We start from the raw sequence: 22133 nt of genomic DNA, 5'->3' as shown, positions 1-22133 counted from the left end.
ATCGGTCGAAGATGATGCTTGTGGAGAGCACTAACAGAGACAGTAATTGCTTAAACGAAACATTTGTCCAAAGCGGAATGGTGGATTTTTTTTCATATTATATCTCAAAATCAGAAAGAAAGAAAGATGAAAGGAAGGGAGGGAGGGAGAGAGGAAAAAAGGAAGGGAGAAGGGGGAGGAAGATGGGGAGAGGATGAGGGGGAATTACAGAAATAGATTTATAGTAGTGAAGACCGGAGGTAACACGCAGTCCAGCCGCCTTAACTGGCGAGGAAACCACGCATGGAGGTCACACGCACCGCCCGAGCCCGCACCCTGCGCTGCGTCCCGGGGCCGCGCTTTGGGCCGCCGGGAGAGGAAGGAGAAGGCAACAGAGACGCCATTGAAGTTGCGCGTTCCGAGCAAAGATAACACAAGAGGGATCGACAACGCGGAGGACTCGGGGTCCACAGTCTGTACTGAAGCAGAACAAGTGAAAGGATAAAGGGGAGCGGGATGGAAAGAGAAGGGAAGATGAGACAGCAGTAGGAGTCGGAAGAGAGGGAGACGAGGGAGCAGAAGGAAAAACTGGGGAGCGAGAGCAGGCTGAGGCGGAAGACGCGGAGCTCCGCCCTCCTCCCCCTCTGCCCCTGCCCCTTCCCCTTCCTCCTTCTCCTCCCCCTCCCGGGAAGAGCCGTAGGAGTCGGTGACGAGCGAGTTACTTCCTCCCCAGACCGAGCTCGGAGCGCAGCGCGCCGGGCCCGGGCTGCCATTTCAGGGCCGACGCCGATCGCTGGACGGACCGCTTCCCTGCCGGTGCTGACCGTCCCGCCCCCGCCTCCTCCCCCGCCCTCCGGACTGGTTCTCCGCGGGTGTCGGATCGTGCTGCCTCCTGAGCTTCGGGGAGCCCCCCGGTTTTTTGAGGCAGGGGAGTCCCGAGCTTTGTCGACCGCGGCCTGCGCCGGAACCTCTGCCCCGCAGCCCAGGTGAGTAAGCGCGACCCGCCGCAGCTGCCCCGCCCGGGACGCGGGGAGGGGATCACTCCCGGGGAAGGAAGGGGGCGCTGGAGTCCGCGACCCTGGGGCCGGGACTTGGACGTCACAGCCTGGGCCCCGAGCCCGGGAAAAGCTTCGGGCAGCTCGGGCTGGGCGCCGGTGGCGGCCTGCGGGTTTCTGCCTCTCCGCCTCCCGCCGACCCCGGGGCAGAGACGGAAGGACAGGGGGAGCGGGGCCCGGCACCCAACCTGGCGGGGAACTTGGGTGACGGTGGTAGGGGGTGTTGAGGGACGGGGGGAGAGGGAAGAGCCCTTCTAGGGCTGGAAACTGCCCAGCTCCCGAGCCGCTTCCAGCTGTGCTGGGGGGGGGGGGGGAGCAAGGGCACCCCCCCCCCTGCCCCCCCCCTTCCCCTCTGCTGCATTTCCTAGAAGGGTGGTGTAAATTAGCTTCCTCCTCGCTCGCTCTCTCTGGAAAGGCCCTCGAAAAATAATGAGATGTGGGGTGGACCCGCCATTAATTACGCCTCAGGTGTAGAGCCTCTGTGGCCAGTGACCAGAAGGCTAAAATAACGACCCTTCACCTTCCGGCTCCACGCCTGCAATGTTCCCCTTCCTCACCTCCGCAGCCGGACTTAACTGAGCTCCTTTTCTGGGTTTCTTTCCAAAAGCTCAGCCCTAACCCCTTAGCAAGAAGCCTTCAGTGTTCCCCACCCCCACCCCAGCAGTGCCTTAATTTAGAGATTGCCTTCCACCTACAGGGTCTGCACCTTGGGTGTACAAAGCTTCCGCCATTAAAATGCGTGTTCCTTGAGGGCAGAAACCGCTTTTTCCCCGTCTTCTGTGTATCCCTTTGCACTTAGCTCCAACTGGGAGCGCGTCATACCCTAAGTGCGTAATTAGTGCTTGTTGACCCTTTGATTGGAAGGGGAAGTGGGGCACTGAGGACTCTGTGCAACCCTGAAGGGTTTCATTCCCTTATGTTTATCTCGGGTTTTATTTCCTTTTTAAAATTAGGGCTGCCCTTTAACGTTGTGTTATTTCATATTATCCGTATAGAGAATATTAAAATTTGCTCAGAAGCTGGGAGAGGGGAAGGTAGAGAATCTGTGATCTCTTTAGAGCCTGGCTATGAATGGGTTGCAGTGGAGTGATGTTAGTCCCTGTTGTACTGGACTTGTTTCCTGTAGTGCGCTGTGTAAAAAGTGACTGTGTTGGGGGGGGGGGCGCCCTATGGGTACCGGAGAGGGTGAGGAAGAGTGTTGGGTTGTTGGGGGTTGTGTGTGTAAGTGTGTAATTTTGAGGAAATGCGAATCTTTTTACCTGATATTTCCTTTGGTAGACTTGAAATGCAGTATTTTGTGTAGTAAAAGGATGAAAGGTTAAAATAGCTTTTAATGATTTAGGGATTAATGAACCCTTACCCCATCAGCCTTATGCATATTCATTCAGTTAATCAAGAAGCATTTATTCAGCCCCTATTCTGACATCTGACCCTCTTATTGTTTAAAATTAGATCGGATCAGAGCACTGCTATTACTATGACGTCACAGGATGAAAAATGCTTCCCGGATTCGGGAGGGGCACAAGGCCTGGTTTTTTTTCCTGATTTTTTTTTTTGTTTTTGGTGAACTAAAAAATCGAATATAACTTTCGATAAACATGTACCTGCCAGAATTCCTCTCTCGGTCCCCTCCACCACCCTCAGGCTTTGTAATTCACAAAAGTTTACTTTCTTTTCTTACCTGGAACCTGAGGTCCAGGTCATTGCCCAAAGAAGCCGAGCAAAACCTGGGCCTGGGTTAATCAGTGTCTGAACCTGTCTTCCCTGCTTAATTCCACCCACACTCCCAGAGGACAGGCTGGCTTTCGATTTACTAATTTTATTCTGTCTCTTAGAGCCACCCAATCCAGTTAAATTCTCAGCACTTGGGCCAGGAACAAGCCATTTCTTCAGGCTGGGAATGATAGCCTACGAGGGAAGTGTTTTCTTTTCAACCTTTGATGTTGGTCTGGGCTGAATTTCAGTTTAGAATGTCTTTCCAGTTAGGCTTTCCTTGAAAACACTTCAACATCCCCAACCAAAAGAAAAAAAACATCATAGGTCACATTCCACACAAACCATGGTACTAATTAGAAAATGCAAACAACTTCAGAGTTGGAGTAATACTGGGGAAGTGGGCTGCTGCCATCACACTGTACTATATGACACATCCAGTATAACAGACTCTAAAATCACTTTAGATACAGTGAATTTTAAAGTTTAAAATGAAAAGTCCACTTTTAAGGAAGGAAACAATTTATTCTGGTCCATCAATAGATCATGATACACAAGTGAAATAACACAATTTGAATTGAGAGGGCTTTGGTTTCAATCCTCAAACTGTTACTTACTGTCTTAAAAAAAACCTTGTAAGAATCAGTTTCAGGGTGTCATTCCCCTTACCTATAGAATGTCGGGTCTGGATCTTCCAGACACTTCATGTTTTTCTGTTTTCTCTCACCCCTTTTTTGGGTGGTGGAGGGAAGATTAAGTTAGCTTTATGCTGGATTTTTTTTTTCAGTTTTATAGACTGAGATAGAATTTGGAGGTGTTTCTGACTTTAATACAAATACTAGGAAAAAAAGTTCCCCACTCTTACATAAAGAGCTGTAATTACTAACTTCAAAACAAGAATTCTTTTGTTGTCCAGCTCTTAATGAGCTTTGTAAAACCATGCAGAATCAGTGTCCTAGGGAGTCATTTCAGGTAAACATAACCAAATTACTTTTTTTAACTCAGTGTAGCTTATTAAAATATAGCACAAGTATCACCACATAAATCAGTTGTTTTTGCTGTATTGATAACTACTTTTGCCTACCCCCCTGTTTAGCAGTAAGCACCCCAGCGTCCCCAGGGTGGCTGCCAACACAGGTTCTTGGATCTGCTTTGATAAAGGAAAGCAACTCAAAATGGGTTAACAAGCTTACTTTAATCAGTCAAATATATATAATTTACCTAGTTCAGGGGAAAAAGGTTAGCACCCCGAACTTCAGAGTATACAGACAGAATTATCAAGACAGAGAAACAGATTAAGTACACAGATTTCCAAACTGTCCAACCTTTATATCCATACCAAATCAACATCTGGGTTTTTCAAAGCCAGGGGGCTCTCAACAAGGGCTTCCCAGAGTCTCATCTGATCAAATCACAGAACTCTTCTCAAACTGAGCCCCAAAACAAAGCCTCAAATCAGGGTTTATATAGCCTTCTCCTGGCTCAGAGAATGTAACAACCTTCTGGACCCACTGACCAATCAAAAAGTATCTACTGAAAAACAAGCCTCCCACCCCAGGTGCACTTTAGCCTAGGGGCAGGGAAGATCTTAAAAATTTATATTCCCATTACACTCCCCTCCCCCCCCTGCCAAAAAAATGAAAGAAAATGTGTTAATAGTTACCTTTTAAAGCAGGGGAACAACTGGTTTTGAACAGTACCCTCTTTTTAACACCTTAATGTACAGTTATATAAGATTAACATTATTTTTACTGAGTAAATTTGAAAGAATAATGTACAGTAACTAAAATTTATGTGAAATGAATGACGAGTCATGAAAATGAGATATTTAGCTAAAGGACATAACATACCTTCATTACTTTGTTTTACAGTATTACTAATTTGCAGTAAACTTTTAAGAGATTTTTTTACATTGATCTGTCTTGAGAATACTGATAACACACATAAATTTCACCCGTAGGTTAATCGTGATCTACTGGTTAATTCCTTTCTTCAAAGTGAATTTCTAATTTTTAACTTCATATGATCTACTGCATTGTCATCTGAAATGTTTTGCATAAAAGCCTAACTGGAAAAACATTCTACCCTGAAATTTAACTCAGACAAACATTTAAAAGTGTCATTATTGAAAAGAAAACACACCACCCAAGGTCTCTCCACCCACTCAAAATAGTCCTGCTCATGCCATTTACAATTCGTAGGCTATCATTCCTATCCTGAAGAAATGGCTGATGTCTTTGCTCAAGTACTAGTAAGTGGATTGAGTGGCTCTTAGAAATAGAAAAGTTAGTAAATCAAAATAATTTTAAATGGAATGGTAGAAATTACTTTTAAGTTAATGAAAAAGAGTAAAGCTACAGCATCTCTTTTTGACTGATCTCCTTTCCAAGGGAGCTAGGTTATCTCAGTCTAAGTAAACTCCCTTCCCTAGCTAGCCTGCATACTCTGGGAGTGTGGGTGGAACTTAGCAGGGCAGACAGGTTCAGACACTGATTAACTGGGGCCCAGGTTTTGCCTGCCTTCTCTGGGCAGTGACCTAGACCTCAGGTTCCAGTTAAAGCAAGTGGGCAACTGTTAAACCAGTTGAAGAAAGGTAAACTGTCAGTTATAGAACCTGGGAGAGGGTAGAGGAAACTGAGAGGAACTCTAGCATGTGGCATGTTTATGGAAAATTATATTCATGCAGTTCATGCAACTAGCTGGTGAGAATACAAATAAATACTCGTCATTCAAAATATCTCTCTTAAATAGCCTCTTTTTTAAGCTTCCCTGCTTAATCAGCATGTCACATAAGAACATTTATACAAAACAAATTGCAAAATCCTTCAATTTGGAGATACTTTAATAGTATAAAGAATAATCGATAAAAATATAGCCTAATTTTCTACTTGTACTGTTTATCGATCCCATGGTGGAAAGATGCCCCACTTCATTTTTAATAAATATGAATTCTAGATTAAACTTGACATATACAATCTGGGTTGCCAAATGTACATTTTTTATTAAATTTGCTACTTCTAATTTGGGACTGATACATTTTCAATATGCATTTTTAAACCATTTTCTGTTTCATTTTTCAGAGTCAAATCTTGATCATTATTTTAACTGTGGCCAGTGGGTTATTAGTTATTTAAACCTGGAGCGTCTTTTCAGTTCAGGGCACTGTAATGGAGAATGTCCTGAGAAAGGCAATCAGGATAGCAAAAGATCTTAATTACTTGTCATATGAAGATCCAGTGAAGGAACTAGGCAAGTTCTTAGCCTGGTGGGGGGGAAAGAAAACAAAATGATTCAGGAGAAGACATTATAGTTCTGTTCAAGTATTTGAAAGACAGATGTGGAAGAGTTTTTATACTCAAGCTGATCTCAGGAAAAACCAAACTTCCTAACAATTTGAACTGTTCAAAATTAGAATAGCTTGCTTCGAGAGATAGTAGATTTCCCCACCTTGGAGATCTTCTAGAAGAGGTCAGATAACCATTTGTCAGTTTTGGGGGGAATACCTTCATATGTGAGTTAGGCTAAATGGTTACTGAGGTCTCTACCAACTTTCAGATTTATGATTCTGTGACTAAAATTTTTGGTAGCTTGCCACATCTTCTCATTCCCTCTTTTCTACATCTAGTATAGTAGATGTGCTTTAATGATAATGTTGCTTATGAATAAAATCCGAGAAATAAATTTAAAAGACTATAAAAAAACTGGATGAGAACATGCTATATGTAGGTTCAGATATGCAGAGAAATTTGAATGAATCCTACTTCTGGAGGCCATGGCCACGTGAACTTGGGCAAGTCATTTAATTTCTCTGAGTCTTAATTTCCTTATCTGTAAAATGAGAATAATAATACCTATGGCATCTGCTTCACCAGATTGTGGTCAGGCTCCAATGAGATAATGCATTGAGGCACTTTGCAAATCTTAAAGTTCTATATAATTGCCATGTAGCCCTCAGGAACATACTAATAATGCCTATTGTATTATAAGTAATTAGTGTTCTCCAGTATGGTAGAAGTTATATCTCTATCAAAACTTTGAAGCAGAAAGAGGTTGAGTAATATTCCTTAGGGTGAATTGTACTACTACTAACAATAATTCTAAGTAGTTGGAAATTAGCCTAAGTATAAATCTAGTCACAAATTTAACTATTCAACTTCATTCATGAATTTGTGACATACTAGGGACAAAACATTGTACTAGATGCTAGGAGGCATATTTTGATACTTCCATGGATCCATTATAGACACTCCTTCCATTTGTGTGTAACCAAGTGGCAAGGTTTTGGAGGTATGTTAGGTTGAAAGTGAAGAAGGAGCTAGCTACTCCCTCATACCTGACCCCCACCTTTGGAATGTAGGTATTTTTGGCCTTGTCCAGCTATTCCCCATCTCCCAGGGCCTGGACTTTCTATCTAGTCATTTGACTCCTGTGGAGTGATTCCTCTGCATATCTGTGGGAAAACAATGGAGAAGGAAGCATGACTCAATATCTAGGAAGAAAAATCCTTCCTCCTTGAAATTTATACAGAGTTTATCTATCTTCTCTGTTTTTCTCTTATACTTTGCCAGCCACTGCTTCTCCTGCCACCGCCCCACTCAGATTTTCCCTTCACAAATAATGAAATACAAAACCAATTAGGATCAGTCCATTTTTTTAGCCAACAATGATATAACTAAAACAGAAGATGTTAATGTAACTTTAAAGACTCAGTTAACTTTGGAACAGGAACACAGTTTCCCTGAAAGAAGGAAAGAAAACATGAGAGGTCAGGAGGAATGCATCATAACCATCTGCTTCAGCAGAATGAAATAGACATAGTGTTTCTCATCTTGGCCCTTCATTAGCTTCCTGGTAATGATAGTTATCAGTGAGTACTCCCTACAGTTCCTCACCAATCCAGAAGTAAAAATCTGACCTTGAATTGCTTGCACTAAATTGCTCATCTTTGATTTCAAAATTACACCTTTAGCTTCCTCACTCCTTCCTAGCTTCTCATGTTTCCCACCTGTATGGGGAGGGGGCATCAGAATTGTCCCTGTAAGACTTACTCTGTGCTTTTCATCCATAGATCATACCAACCCAAATATACCAAGAGTTACATAAGGAACTATAACAATAACCTTTGTGGTTCTTGTCCACATCTTCCCAATTCTTAAGGAATTTAGTCTCTTAAGGGAAGTAATATGTACACAAATAACTATAAAGTAAAATATAATATCTATATAAAAGTTGGTCTTGAGAGTTCAGAGGAAAGGTTATTTGTAACTGGAGGGATCAGGATGTACTTCTTGGAGAAGTATGTAGAAATGCTCTGCTGTCTTAATTTTCCCAAAATGTTCAGAGTGAGCTATTATAGCCAAAGTTAGAGAATAATGGTTTCAGAATTCAAATTTTTAAAAAAGATTGATTGGTTGAACCACTGAAATGCTAGGCCTAAAACTTACTTTCATGTACTTAAGCAAGTAACAGGACCATAGTGAAGTTTTAGAAATGTGTGTTGCTTGAGCTGAAACTCGTGTAGAAGTAAATTAGTCACTTAACCAACAAACATTTATTAAGCACCTATAATGTGTCACTATGCTATATAATGAGGTGCTGTGCTAGCCAATCAGAATACAAAGACAAAAGACTATAAATAGTACCTGCCTTCAAAGGGGAGAACACCATGTACACATAAGTAGATCATAGTGGTGTTATATGTCTCAGAGGCAGAGGTTAGTAGTAATGCTTCTGTCAGGGCATATCATCAAATTTAGCCCATCATCTATGCAGTAAATGCAAAATACAGTGATAGGGACTGGACCTGTGATTTCATTGGTTTGAGAAACCCTACAGTGAGAAAACTTCATCTACCAATACAAACTGTCATCTTCTCTGCAATCTGTCTTAGCGAGTTGCTAGAGTAGAGTGTCAAACACTAAGCAATCAACACTCCATACAGACAAGAATCAGATTAAAATATAAAATAAATCAAAATATAATACAACATAGATAATGTTAATGTGTGGTTTTCTAAGTTAACATGCAGCTTCCAGAATCCACAGTTTAATGGCCCAGGTTTCTATTTGCATTTGATACCACTGGCCCTTTGATTGAAGGGCCACACTTGAGGACTGAGAGGGCCATATGTGGCCTCTAAGCTGAAGATTCCCCATCCCTGACCTAAACCCACCTCTTTGGCTTTGAGGCTAACTATCCACCATGCCATAGTCCCTCTCTAAACATAAATATAAAGTACATTATATTTATAGTAAATATAAAACATACCAAGTAAATACAAAGTAATTTGGCGAGTGGAGGAGGCACTAGCAACTAAGGGATGAGGAAAGGCTTCATGGAGATGGATCTTGAGCTGAGACTGAAGGAAGCTTAGATTCTAAGAAGTGCAAGTGAGGTAGAGATACAGCCCTCACTTGGGGGAAATCTTGTATAAAGGGAGAGAGCCAGTTTGATTAGAAGGTAAAGTATGGCAATTATATATAATACGTATGGAAAGGTAGACTGGAGCAAGGTTGTGAAGGGCTTTAAATACCCAATAGACAAGTTTTAGTTAATCCTAAAAACAGTAGGTAGCCACTGCATCTTTTTTAAGCTGGGAAGTAACAGTCAGACCTGCCCTTTAGTAATATTGTGTTGACAGCTGTGTGGAGGATGGATTAGAGGGAGGAGAGACTTGAAGCAGGGAAATCAATGAGAAGATTATTGTAATTGTCCAGGCATAAAGTGATATGGGTCGGAACCAGATTGGTGGCCTTATGATTACGAGGATGGTGAGAGGTATGAGAGATACTATGGAGGTCAAATCAAATAGAATTGGCAACTAATTGGATTTATGGGGAAAGGGAAAAGTTGAGGATATGCTAGTTTCAAACATAGATAAATAGGATAGTGGTAGTTGTTACTGTTCAGTCATTCAGTTGTGTCTGACTTCTCATGAAGATACCATAGCGTGCCAGGCCCTTTTATCCCCCACTATCTCTCAAAGTCTGGCCAAGTTCTTTTTTGTTATTTCCATGACCCTCTCTACCCATCTCATCCTCTGCTGTCCCCTTTTCCTTTTGCCTTCAATCTTGCCCAACATCAGGGTCTTTTTCAATGAATCCCATCTTCTCATTATGTGGCCAGAATATTTAAGCTTCAGTATTTGACATTCCAGTACATAGTCTGAATTAATTTGTTTTGACTGATTTGATATCTTTCTTGTCCAAAGGACTCTCAAAAGTCTTCTCCAGCACCACAAATTGAGAGCATCAAAAGGTGGCACCCACCTTTCCTTATAGTCCAATTCTCCTAGCCCATATATTGCTACTAGAAAAACCATAACTTTGACCATATGTTGGAACAGCAGTGTATCTGCTTTTTAGTATGCTGTCCAAATTAGCCATAGCTTGCCTTCCAAAGAGCCTTTTAATTTCTTGGCTGCAGTCACTGTCTGAAGTGATCTTTGAGACCAGAAGTATAAAATCTAACATTGCTTCCATTTCTTCTCACTCTTTTGCCAGGAAGTGATAAGACCAGTTGCCAAAAGTCTTTGTGGTTTTTTTTTTTGTTTTAATGTTAAGTTTCAAGGACAGTGGTGTCCTACTCAAAAACAGGGAAGTTCAGAAGATGGGTGGGTTCCAGAAAACAACAGTGAGTTCTTTTTTGGACATACTGAGTTTGGGTACCTGTGGACCATTCAGTTTGAAATAACCAACTGTAAATTGTGGTACAAGACTGGAGCTCAGAAAAAACTTGTAAAGATACTTAGATCTGAATGTCATCTTCATAGAGATGATAATTGAATATGAGAACTGATTGAAATCACCGAGAGAGGTAGGTCTAGAGAAGAGGGCCCAAGAAAGAACCTCGTGTAGATCTAAAATGATGGCTTGAATTTAGAAGACTTAAGATTTCATTACTGGCTCTTTTCCTGACCATTTAATCTTTCTGAACTTCACTTTTCTTATATTTAAAGAGGAGATAATATACTGATACTAGGGTTGTAAGCTTAAAATGAAATATGCTAGGGCCATGTAAACTAAAGAATTATACAAGCCTAAATTATTATCATTGTGCTTTCTTCTTTAATCTGGGCCGAAGGAGAGCCTCACCTCCCACATCTGATTGGCCTCCAGGGCCTGTAGCCAACAAAACTTTTATGAATCACTTTACAAGTACCATAAAGATGAAGTTGAAGCCACGGCTGTCTAGAAGAAAGTTCAGTGACTAATTTGATCTTCACCTGAAATCATAATCCCAACAGACCAAAACCAGCAGTTTGAAAATGTTTATCTTTGAATCCATTTCCTCATAACTGAATGGCAGTTTTACACACTGACCTTCAGCATATTTAGCACAGCTAGATTAGCAGAATCTGAACGTTTCCTTATCTCTGTCTGTTGAAATCTTTCCTCTTCAAAGGCCAGCTCAGGTGTGACTTCTATCCATAAACCCTTCCCTGATCCTCCTAGTTGAAAATAATCTCCTTCTTAAGTGTTCCTAGAATCTTTTCTGGCACTCTCCATTGCCTCTATCACATTCTGCCTTGAAACAGATTTATTTATGCTACAACTCTTTGGGAACATAAGTCTATATTACATACCATCTTTCTGTTTCCAGCAACTGATAGGATGTCTTAATGTATTTAAGGTATGTAATCAGTGTTGAATGTAATTGAATTGAGTTTCTCCATTCCTCTCTGGCTCCTTTTTCAATTTGGGTAAAGTAAGCACAGCTGAGGTTAGAAGTGAGCTCCTAGAATGATCCAGAAGGTAGTCCTGAGGTTCTTTCCCTCCACATGGTTTAAAGAGTAGAAACTCCCTTAACTCAGATGAGCCCAAAAGCAAAAGACATTTCCATAAGGCCTTTAATAGGACTGAATAAATAAAATTGAAATTGTCACTCTTTTAAAAAATTAAATAGATTATTTCTTTGCCATGGATAGTGAGAAGCATATTAATCTTAAGCTACATTAGAAAAAATAAGTCTTTTAAATGAGAATTTTCAGTATTTTTTAATTGTATGTTCTGCTATAGAGCACAGTACTCTTCACATAATTAAGTAGTGCTTATTAAATGGTGTTTGTCAAATGAGTATTGAATAAAAGTTATTACAGTTCTAGAATTGTATTTGTGTGACCAAGTTATGAGTTCTTTTTAAGTTTTAAAATTTTGTTTGTTTTTAAGATGAATAACTTTGGAACCAAGAACATGGACCAAGTAGCCCCTGTGTCTAGCTATTACAGAGGAACACTTAAGGTGAGTGAATACTTGTGACATCAAAGGAGACAGATAAACTTCGAGATATAAGAACTCTTCCCATTTTTCTCACCAGTTAACAAAAAAATTTTTTTTCTCCTCCCTCCCCCATCGAAAACAGAAATCAAAAACAAAACCCTCATAACAAATATTCATGGTCAGGTAAAACAAACCCCCTCATTTGTCATGTTTAAAAATATATTTAATTCTACACTTTTAATCCATCCTTTGATGATTCTTTGGGAAAGTAGGTGGTCATTGCTCTGATAAGAATAGTGGTTGGCTATTCACTGATTATAAAATGTTCTGTTGGTATTGTTTACTCTTCATCAATTCATACAAGTTTTCCCAGGTTTCTCTGAAACGATCTTTCTTTGTTTTTTATATCACAGTAATATTCTATTATAGTAGTATACCATAATTTGTTCAGCCATTCCCTAATTGACTAACTTCTAGTTCTCTGACATTAAAAAAAAAAGCTACTATAAAATTCCTCTTTCTTTGATCTCTTTAGAATACAGGTGGTGTAACAGAATCTAAAAATACACACACACACAGGCAGCCTATTGACTTTTTAGGCAGAGTTCCAAATTGCTTTCTAGAATGACTATACCAATTCATGATTCTACCAACAGTACCTTAATGTGTCCATTTTTTCCCCACAGCCCTTCCAATATTTGTTATTTTCATTTTTTGTCATCTTTGCCAGTCTGATGGGCATGAGGTGAAATTATAATTTGGAACATTTTTTTCATATGGCTGTTAATAGCAAGGATTTCTTCCTTTGAGAACTTCTAGTTCATATCTTTTGGTAATCAATTAGGGAATAGAAGAATTCTTTGCAATGTTCTTTGCCTTCTTATCAGGTTTCTGCAAATGCTGCTCTTGGTTGCTTGACCCATCTAACTTCAAGAAGATAACTTTAGGATTTTAGTATTATAAGGGAATTGTACCAGAAGATGGTCCTGAATTCTAAAACTGATTTGCAGTCGTTACTTACTCCACAAGGTGCATTCAGTTAATGCTCTCTAGGACATAATAGAAATTAGGCCATAATTAGTATGAAACTCAGTCTGTGTGCCAGTATCTCCTATGCTTTTCCCTTCTGGTACATTAAATATATCTTCTTGTATCTTACAGGAGTAAGGGAAAAAGACATATTAAAGAGAAAAGAGCCCACCTCTGCCTAAAGCATTTGACAGTATTTTCTACTTCATTTGAACATGTTTCTAGTTTAATTTATCTTTTACCAGTCCATCTATCTTTGTTGTAAAATAAACTAAATAGTGCCCAAAAAAAACTGTAGGTGAAAACAGTTCTCATTTTAACACGAGAAGCTGATTTTAAAACATTGTAATACAAATTAATTTCAAGTAAGTTTTTTTTTCCCCATAATTAGCACCATTGAAAACCAACTTGATTACCATTACTGATTAGGTATACTATGTTATTTTTTCCAAATTGCTGTAATAGTAATAATAGTTAACATAAGCTTGGGAAGATTTGTGAAACACTTTATATATATTATCTCACTGGATCCTCACAACAGTCCTGTGATGTGGACGCTATTATTGTCCCCTTTTATAGATAAGGAGCTTATAAATAACCTACCCAGGGTCATACAGCAAACTAGCAAGTATCTGAAATGAGATACCTTCACTTGTGTCACCAAGAAGCTATAACAGTCAGTTAGACTTTCTCAGAAGATGGGCTAAAGTAGGTTGAGGGTAACCTGTGGGTTTAAGCACTTCACACCCATCAGTGAATTAGGATGTTAACTGGAATGAGTGGAAGAGAACAGTTTGGATTAACGGTCATGAATGCAACTGAAGAAGGTGCTGTGGCGAGCTTAGAGCTTGGTCAAACATCAGAGGTGCCATGGGCATCCACTGCGTTCTGGGCTGTTACCAGTCATCCTGACTTTTGTCTTGCCACTGGACTATGGAAAAAAGAATGAGACTAATGACTTTGTTCAGTTCTGCCTCACTTAAATCCAATTCACACTCAAGTCAAGACATTACCCCATAGTGTCATTGGTCTTCTTTGAAAACAAAGGACAAACAACAATCTGAAATGAGATTTGAACCAAATCTTCCTGAATTCAAGTCTAGCTTTCTTTCTGCTAGGCATAGGCTGCCTCCCATTGGAGATTTTCACATAGTTGGGCTGGTTGAGAAGTAACCTGAGGATTAATATTTCTGATTTGCTGATCTACATTATTTTTTTCCCCAAAGATTATAGTTAATTATTTCCAATTTTTTATAGTATTACTTTTCTGAAATAAGAGAAAACATAAAAATCCATTTTCTATTTGTTTAATAGCCTCCATGCATCTTTCCTTTAGTTGACTTAATAGATGAGTCTTCATGCTACACATGGTATAAAATTTCTAATTTACATAGAAAAAACATGGTTTTTCTAAATGTAAATACTTTTTTTTTCTTAAATAAGTTAAATTAAAGCATTATCTCTTACAGGAAGAAGAAGGTCTTAGTATTCTTACATGTCTAGTACAATAAAGGTTTCATTTGTATCAAATGAATACCATTGCTAGGTTTCTTTTTTAATAAACCAGAAGGTTCTTATTTAACGTAAAGAGCCACTTGAGATATTGAAGTGAAATTTAAATATGTACTTAAGATTATATAAAACAAAATTGCTTTAATTTTGGCACAGATTAGTAGGAATAGAAATATACTTTGAAGCTTCTTATTTGTTATTCTAACTCAATCAGAATTCATCTTTTCATAAAATCAACCTACTTTGCCTGTAATTTTAAGTATTAACAAAATCCCATCAGCATAACTAGATGTTCAGTTATTTGTTAACATAAAGATTTATGTAACATATTGTATTAGGCATACTAGTAATAAAAGTCCTTTCTCTCAAGAAATTTCTATTTTAATGAACAAATATAAAATGTACAAAATGAGTGTGGTACAAGGGAAATTAAGGAAAGATAAACCAGTAACAATTGGTGAGATTCCAAGAACCTGAAATGAGGGAAGAAGACCTTCTATCCCTGGGTAAATAAATGAGGACAGAAGATTCACTATTGGGTTTAAGAAACAGTTTGGCTGGAATGTAGAGTTTGTAAAGGGAGGCAGTATGAAATAAAGCTAGAAGCATAGATAGAGGGCAGCTTGTATTTTATTCAGTGGCAGTGGGAAGCAACTGAAGATTTTTGAGCAGGACAGTGACAAGATCACAAGTGTTCTTTAGCAGGATTCCTTTTTTTTTTTTTGAAGGAGGAGGAATAGGCAAGGCAATTGAGATTAAGTGACTTGCCCAAGGTCACACAGCCGGTAAGTGTCAAATGTTTGAGACTGGATTTGAACTCAGGTTCTTCCTGACTCCAGGACTGGTGCTCAATTCACAGGGCCACCTAGCTGCTTCAAGCAGGATTACTTTTGAAGCTATGTGTAAGATGCATCGGTGAGAGGAGAGGTTAGATGAAAGAAGTAACCAGAGCAAGATGTAATGAACACCCAAACCAGTGTGGTAGCTGTAGGTAAAGACAGTGTGAGAGATGTCATGGAGCTAGAATACAAAATAGATTTGACAGCTGATTGACATTTCCCTCTTCCTCACTCCTAAAAAACAAAGATGACTCCACAGTTGTGAACCTAGGATACTGGAAGGATGGTGGTGCGCTCAGCAGAAATAGGAACGTTTGGAGTATAGACAGTTTTATTTTGAGGGACAGGGGAAACAGATATAATGAGTTTTCTTTTATACTTATTAAATTTAAAGTGCCTGTAGGAAGTCCAGGAAGAGATATTCATAACAGGCAGTTGACATGTTACTGGAGCTCAAATGTATTCATGTATTGCTTAATATTTTGCTATATTGTGACCATGGGAAATAATTGGGTAAAGTCTAATTGTAATCCTTGAAGAAGCATACAGAGTTAAAAATGAGTAAACTTGTTGTCACTAGATGCATTTGTCAGTATTTGTTGTCACTGAATGTCGAAGTTTCCAGAGGCCAGAAATCTGAATAAAGAAAAATGTATTTTAAGTATATTGGTAATTTACAAATGCTAGAATCTTATGAGTATTTGCTGATTTAAATAATTTTTAATATCTCTAGTGCCTGAACCAACTCTGTATTCACTTTATTTTTAATTCTTTTGCAACCAGTAATGAAGTCTTTTTTAAAGTTTGTGTATTTCTAATTATGAATTCAATCACTTATTTTATGAGGCATGACTAACAGCTTAAGTTAATCAAACATTGTAATTTATTTTTATAATTTACTTTTGCAGCGTCAACCAGCTTTTGATACCTTTGAATGCACAGATTCACTATTTGAAGGATTTTTCCCTTCACTAAATGAGGAACAGACACTTCAAGAGGTACCAACAGGCTTGGATTCAGTTTCTAATGGTAATTTCCTGGTCACAATTCACAAATCATGTGTAATTTTCTCTAGGGTAAAATATAGATGTGTACTTTAACTGTGTATCCTTAGATGTTTCAGCTTAGTGAAAATAATGTCACATACACAAAGGAATGTAAATTTCATTGATTTTGATATTATAATGAAGCTTGTAATATTTTAATTTCTCTATATATAATGATGTTGATGTATTTAATTAGGCAGTGTTTATGTCACTGAGTTAGCAGATGGAGCTAATGATGGAAGCTTTCTTTGATATAGGAAGTTGATGTTTCTAACCCATTGTCATTTGAAATTTGGTTTTGATTTTGTTTCTTTTTTTTTTTTTTTTTTTTTGAAAGATGGTAGATTTCAGTTTATTTATACTCACTCAGAAGGCTAGCTTCCCCATTGTGAGCAGTTATTTTGAGAGGCAGATCTTATTTAGCTCTGGGTTCTGGTTTTGACTCTGCCAGTGACTATTTTGAGTCACTAAACCCTTTTTCCTGGTCTACAAAAGGAGTTGAACTAGATGATCTCCCTACAGTCCTTCTAACTCTTGCAGTCTTGTGATTCTGTATTGGTAGATTTATGGCAAGTCAGCACACATTCAACCTCCTTCATTTAGAGCTTTTTGAAAAATAAAAATTGCAATGTTTACACACAATGGCAATAATCTCTGTATTTTTAAAGATCATTTAGGAAGTCCCTTTCACTGATGTAGTAGTTAAATGGAATTTGTTAGGTTTGCAGTAACTTGAGACCAATTGTATTTCTTGAATTACATTAATTTTTATATATGCCTCATATGGATCTTTTACCTATATAGACCTAGCCACTGAGATCAGCTTGAAGGAATTAAATGGGAAGAGAATAGGAAGGGAAGAAAATAAGCATTTATATAGCATCTACTGTGTGCCAAGTACTGTGCTAAGCACTTTTTATAATTATCTCATTTAATCCTCACAACAGCTCTGAGGTAGGTGCTAATATTACGTTGAAGAAATTGAGGAAAAAATGAACCAGTGTATATGTCCTGCATTCCTGTCAGTTTTCCTGTTTTTGTCTTTGAGTGCCTGGCATATAGTAAACCTTTTACTAAATGCCTTTTGATAGATTGATAAAAAAATTCATGGCCAAAGCTGCTGTTTCCTGATTGGGGAGTGTGTGTTCCCTTTTTAATTTTAGAATATTAGATATATTTGCCAACAAATTCTAATTTTCTGTTACAAGCTCATGTTTTAAATGTGATTGTATTGTCTACTTTCTAGAGCCTACCAATTGTGAATTGCCCCTGCTGACTCCATGTAGTAAAGCTGTTATGAGTCAAGCTTTAAAAGCTACTTTTAGTGGTTTCACAAAGGAACAGTGTCGTCTTGGTATTCCTAACAGTAAGTGCCTGTTTTTGTAGCTAGTTTTCACTGTGTAAAATAAAGCCAAGTAGTCCATCTTAACCAACTGCTATTGAATTAAATAACTTTGATCTAGACTTATTTTAAAAAGAGATGATTAAGATGCTTTTCAAAGACTAGCAAGTATAGAGTTGGACAAAACAATCATTGAGTTGTTGGTAACGATGTTTAACTCTCAGCATTTTCCATAGTAGTATAGTAATGACAGCACACCTTTTAAAGAATCTATCACAACATATTTGGATTGTGTGCAGTGAGTGGTTCATGTCACCAGTGAGGAGATTGTAGCGTCTCATTTACACTCTTCCCACTGCTACAACAATAACAACATTTATCTAATGCTTCAGGATTACTGAGTGCTTCTCTTATAATAAACCTTGTGGTTTCAAGTAGTAGTAGTATCCCTATTTTATAAATGAGATTCAATGACTTGTTCTTATTCACACAGATAGTAAGTGTTCAAACTGGAATTCAAGCCTGGATTCAATTCCAGTGTTTCTACACTGTCTCCCATTGATCCTGTTTTTCCCCACATAGATCCTTGGCTCTGGACAGAAGAGCAGGTATGCCAATGGCTTTTTTGGGCTACCAATGAATTCAGTCTGATGGATGTAAACTTCCAAAAATTTATCATGAATGGTCAAGTCTTATGCAATCTTGGCAAGGAACAATTCCTGGAACTAGCACCTGACTTTGTGGGTGACATTCTTTGGGAGCACCTGGAGCAGATGATTAAAGGTACCTAATGAATGACATGTCTTTTCTCCTATAATTGTATCTAAAATGCCCCCCTGCTAGTCATTTATTTAAACGAAGTCAATGATAAAAAGAAGACCTCAAACACAAGAAAATTTGTAGCAGTATTTTTATAGTGGCGGTGAACAGGAAACAAAGTAGGTGCAAATCAATTAGGGAATGAAATAGGTTGTGTCACATGAATATGAGAAACATTACTAAGTTATAAAAGGAAAAATATGGGGAATAAAAGATTTGTATGAATTGATGCAAGGTGAAGTAAGGAAAACAATATACACAACTGCACCAATATAAATGGAAAAAACAACAAAACCATTGATACTTAGTGCTGTTAATTTATAATGACAAGGCTTGGTTCCAAAGAAGAGATAACCTCCTTCCCTTTATTTGGGAAAGAGGGGATGGGGACTGGCTACAGATGTTGAATATTACACATGATGTCAGATTTGTTTGATGTATTGGTTGGTTTTGTTGAATTGTTTCCTCCCACCCCCTTTTTTGTTCATGGCTCGGGGGTAGCTAAACTCCTTAAGAAAGCTCATTTCTTCCATTCTCACTCTTCTAAAACCTTTGTGGTTTGGATTCTATCCTAATTCAGTTGAAACCACTCTTCAAAGTTATCTATGATGGTTATAATTGCCAAATATGATGGCATTTCTTAGTCCTTATCCTTCTTGACACCAGGGAGGGCAGGAATTGGATTATTCCAATTTGGGGTGTGTGTGTGTGTGTGTGTGTTTTATCATTTATTTACCACTTATTGTGTGCCAGGCACTGTGCTTTGTATTTACAAATGTTACTTCACCTAATTCTCACGACTGTGAGAAATAGGTACTATTATTATCTCCATTTTATAGTTGAAGGCCAACCAAGGTAAAGTGACTTGCCCAGAGTTGCATAGTAAATACCTGAGACCAGGTTTTTTTTTTTAATTTTGAGTTCCAAATTCTCTTCCTCCTCCCTGAGATTGTAAACAGTTTTGTAAAGGTTATACATAATGTAGTCATGCAAAACATTTCCACATTAGTAATATTATTAAAGAAAACCCAAACCAAAAAACCCCCACAAAAAATAAAATGAAAAATAGTACGGTACAATTTGCATTCAGACCCCATCAGTTCTTTCTCTAGAGGTAAATAGCATTTTTCATCGTGAGTCCTTTCGGATTGTGTTGATCATTATATTGCTGAGAATAGCTGTCATTCATAGTTGATCATTGTACAATATTGCTGTTATTATGTATGGTGTTCTTTTGGTTCTACTCACTTCGTTTTATATCAATTCGTGTAAGTCTTTCCAGGTTTTTATGAAACTATCCTGCTCATCATTCCTTATAGCACAATAGTATTCCATTACATACCACAACTTCTTCAGCTACTCCCTCATTGATGGACATTCCCTCAGTTTCCAGTTCTTTGCCACCACAAAACAAGCTACTATTAATATTTTTGTACAACTAAATCCTTTACCCTTTTTTATTCCTTTAGGGTACAGATCTAGTAGTTACATTGCTGGGTCAAAAGGTATGCACAATTTTATAGCCCTTTGGACATCGTTGCAAATGGTTCTCCATAGTGGTTGGATCAGTTCACAACTCTACCAGCAGTGCATTAGTGTCCCAGTTTTTTCATATCCCCTCCAACATTCATCATTTTCCTTTTTTTTTTTTTTTTTTTTTTTTTGTTAGCCACTCTGATAGGTGTGGAGGTGGTACCTCAGAGTTGTTATAATTTGTATTTCTCTAATCAATAGTGAGTTAGAGAATTTTTTCTTCTGACTATAGATAGTTTTGATTTCTTTGAAAACCACCGGTTCATATATATTGACCATTTAGCAATTGAGGAATGACTTACATTCTTTTTAAAATTTTTGTTCATTTTGAACTTAAATATAAAAAGAGGGGAAAAAAGTACATTTCCATGTACACAGCACAACATAAGAAGAGGGTTCAGTATAAAACTGTAAATTTCCATTTCATAATGTTAACTTTAAAAAAAAAAACTGTAATAAATCCTGCACATCATTTTCAAATGTTGTACATTTAACAAAAAAAGATAATTTCTTTTCTGTGCTTCCTTCTAAGTCTTCTTTTGTTCTCTACTATGCAATTTTCATTATGCATACTTCTAACAATTTTTTATCCAAATGTAGATAGCATCTTCCTTCATAGGTCCTTTCATTAGGGAAATTGGTCTATAGTTTTCTTTTTCTGTTTTCACACCTTTCAGTTTTAGATATCAGCACCATATTTGTGTCATAAAAAGGAATTTGACAGAATTTTTTGTCTTTTTCAAAAAAAAAAACCTTTTTTGCCTGTTTTCCCAAATAGTTTGATAGAATTCATTTGTCAATCCATCTTGGCAGTTTTTTTCTTAGGGAGTTTATTGATGGTTTGTTAAATTTATTTTTCTAAGATGGGATTATTAAACATTCTGTTTCCTTTTCTGTTAATCCATGCTATTTATTTTTGTAAATATTCATCCATTTCACTTAGATTGTCAAATTTACTAGCACATGATTGAGAAAAATAACTCCTAATATTTGCTTTAATATCTTTATTGGTGATGAATTTCTCATTTTTGGTACTAGTGATTTGATTTTCTTCCTTTTTTTTTTTAAATCAAATTAACCAGTGGGGTGTGTGTGTGTGTGTGTGTGTGTGCACATGCTTTTTTACCCATAACTTCCTAGTTTTATTTATTCAGTGGTTTTCTTTTCAGTTTTACTAATCTCTACTTTGATTTTCAGGATTTACAAGTTGGTGTTCAATTGGGAATTTTTAATTAGTTTTTTTAGCTGCATGCCCAATTCATTGATCTTTTTTTCTCTATTTCATTGATGTGTTTAGAAAAATAAATTTTTCCCTAACTATTGCTTTCACTGCATCCCATAAGTATTGTGTCTCATTGTTGTCAATGAATTAATGTTTCTGTGATTTGTTCTTTGACCCATTCATCCTTTAGGATTAGATTATTTAGATTCCAATTAATTTTTACTCTTATCTTTCCATTGCCCTGTATTAGATGTACTTTTTGTACATCTGAATGTACAAATGAATGATCTGAAAAGGATGCATTTAATTTTTCTGCATATGGTTGTGAGATTCTTATGCAATATGTGGTCACTTTTTGTGCCAGAGCCATGTAGAACTGAGAAAAAAGTATATTCTTTTCTATTCCCAATCATTTTTATATAGAGGTCTATCGTATCTCACTTTTCTGAAATTCTATTCACCTCTTTAACTTGTTTTTTGTTTATTTAGTGGTTAGATTTATCCAGTTCTAAGAGGGCAGAAGTTGAGGTCCCACACTATGATAATTTTATGATTTCCTCCTATAATTCATTTAACTTCTCCTTTAAGATTTGAATGCTTGGGGGCGGCTAGGTGATGCAGTGAGTAAAGGGCCGGCCCGGAGTCAGGAGGACCCGAGTTCAGTTCCAGCCTCAGACACTTAACACCCACACAAAAAAACTAGCCGTGTAACCTTGGGCAAGTTACTTAACCCCAATCGCCCTCCAAAAGGCAAAAAAAAAAATTTGAATACTGGGGCGGCCAGGTGGCACAGTGAGTAAGAAAGCTGGCCCCGGGGTCGGGAGAC

General features: G+C 38.0%; 1 protein-coding gene across 2 annotated transcripts in view; it reads left to right on the top strand.

Moving 5' to 3' along the window:
- The first annotated feature begins 676 nt into the window (after window positions 1-676).
- The window catches only part of ETS2 (ETS proto-oncogene 2, transcription factor), a 32068-nt gene continuing 10611 nt past the window's right edge, over window positions 677-22133 (top strand). Inside the window, exons 1-5 of one of the 2 annotated variants that reach the window (XM_069075011.1) lie at window positions 677-965; window positions 11915-11986; window positions 16254-16374; window positions 17638-17757; window positions 18316-18516. In XM_069075011.1, the coding sequence (XP_068931112.1) occupies window positions 11915-11986; window positions 16254-16374; window positions 17638-17757; window positions 18316-18516 (514 nt within the window). In that variant the 5' untranslated portion in view covers window positions 677-965. The remainder of the gene's footprint in view (window positions 966-11914; window positions 11987-16253; window positions 16375-17637; window positions 17758-18315; window positions 18517-22133) is intronic. The other variant, XM_069075010.1, reaches the window with a different exon arrangement.

The sequence above is a fragment of the Petaurus breviceps genome, unplaced genomic scaffold (genome assembly GCF_028583685.1).
Source record: "Petaurus breviceps papuanus isolate PSGF00001 unplaced genomic scaffold, PetGlider_PUasm1.0 90897, whole genome shotgun sequence".
Taxonomy (NCBI): Eukaryota; Metazoa; Chordata; class Mammalia; order Diprotodontia; family Petauridae; genus Petaurus; species Petaurus breviceps.
Note: the sequence above shows the minus strand (reverse complement) of the source record. Positions and strands in the feature narration are given on the sequence as shown.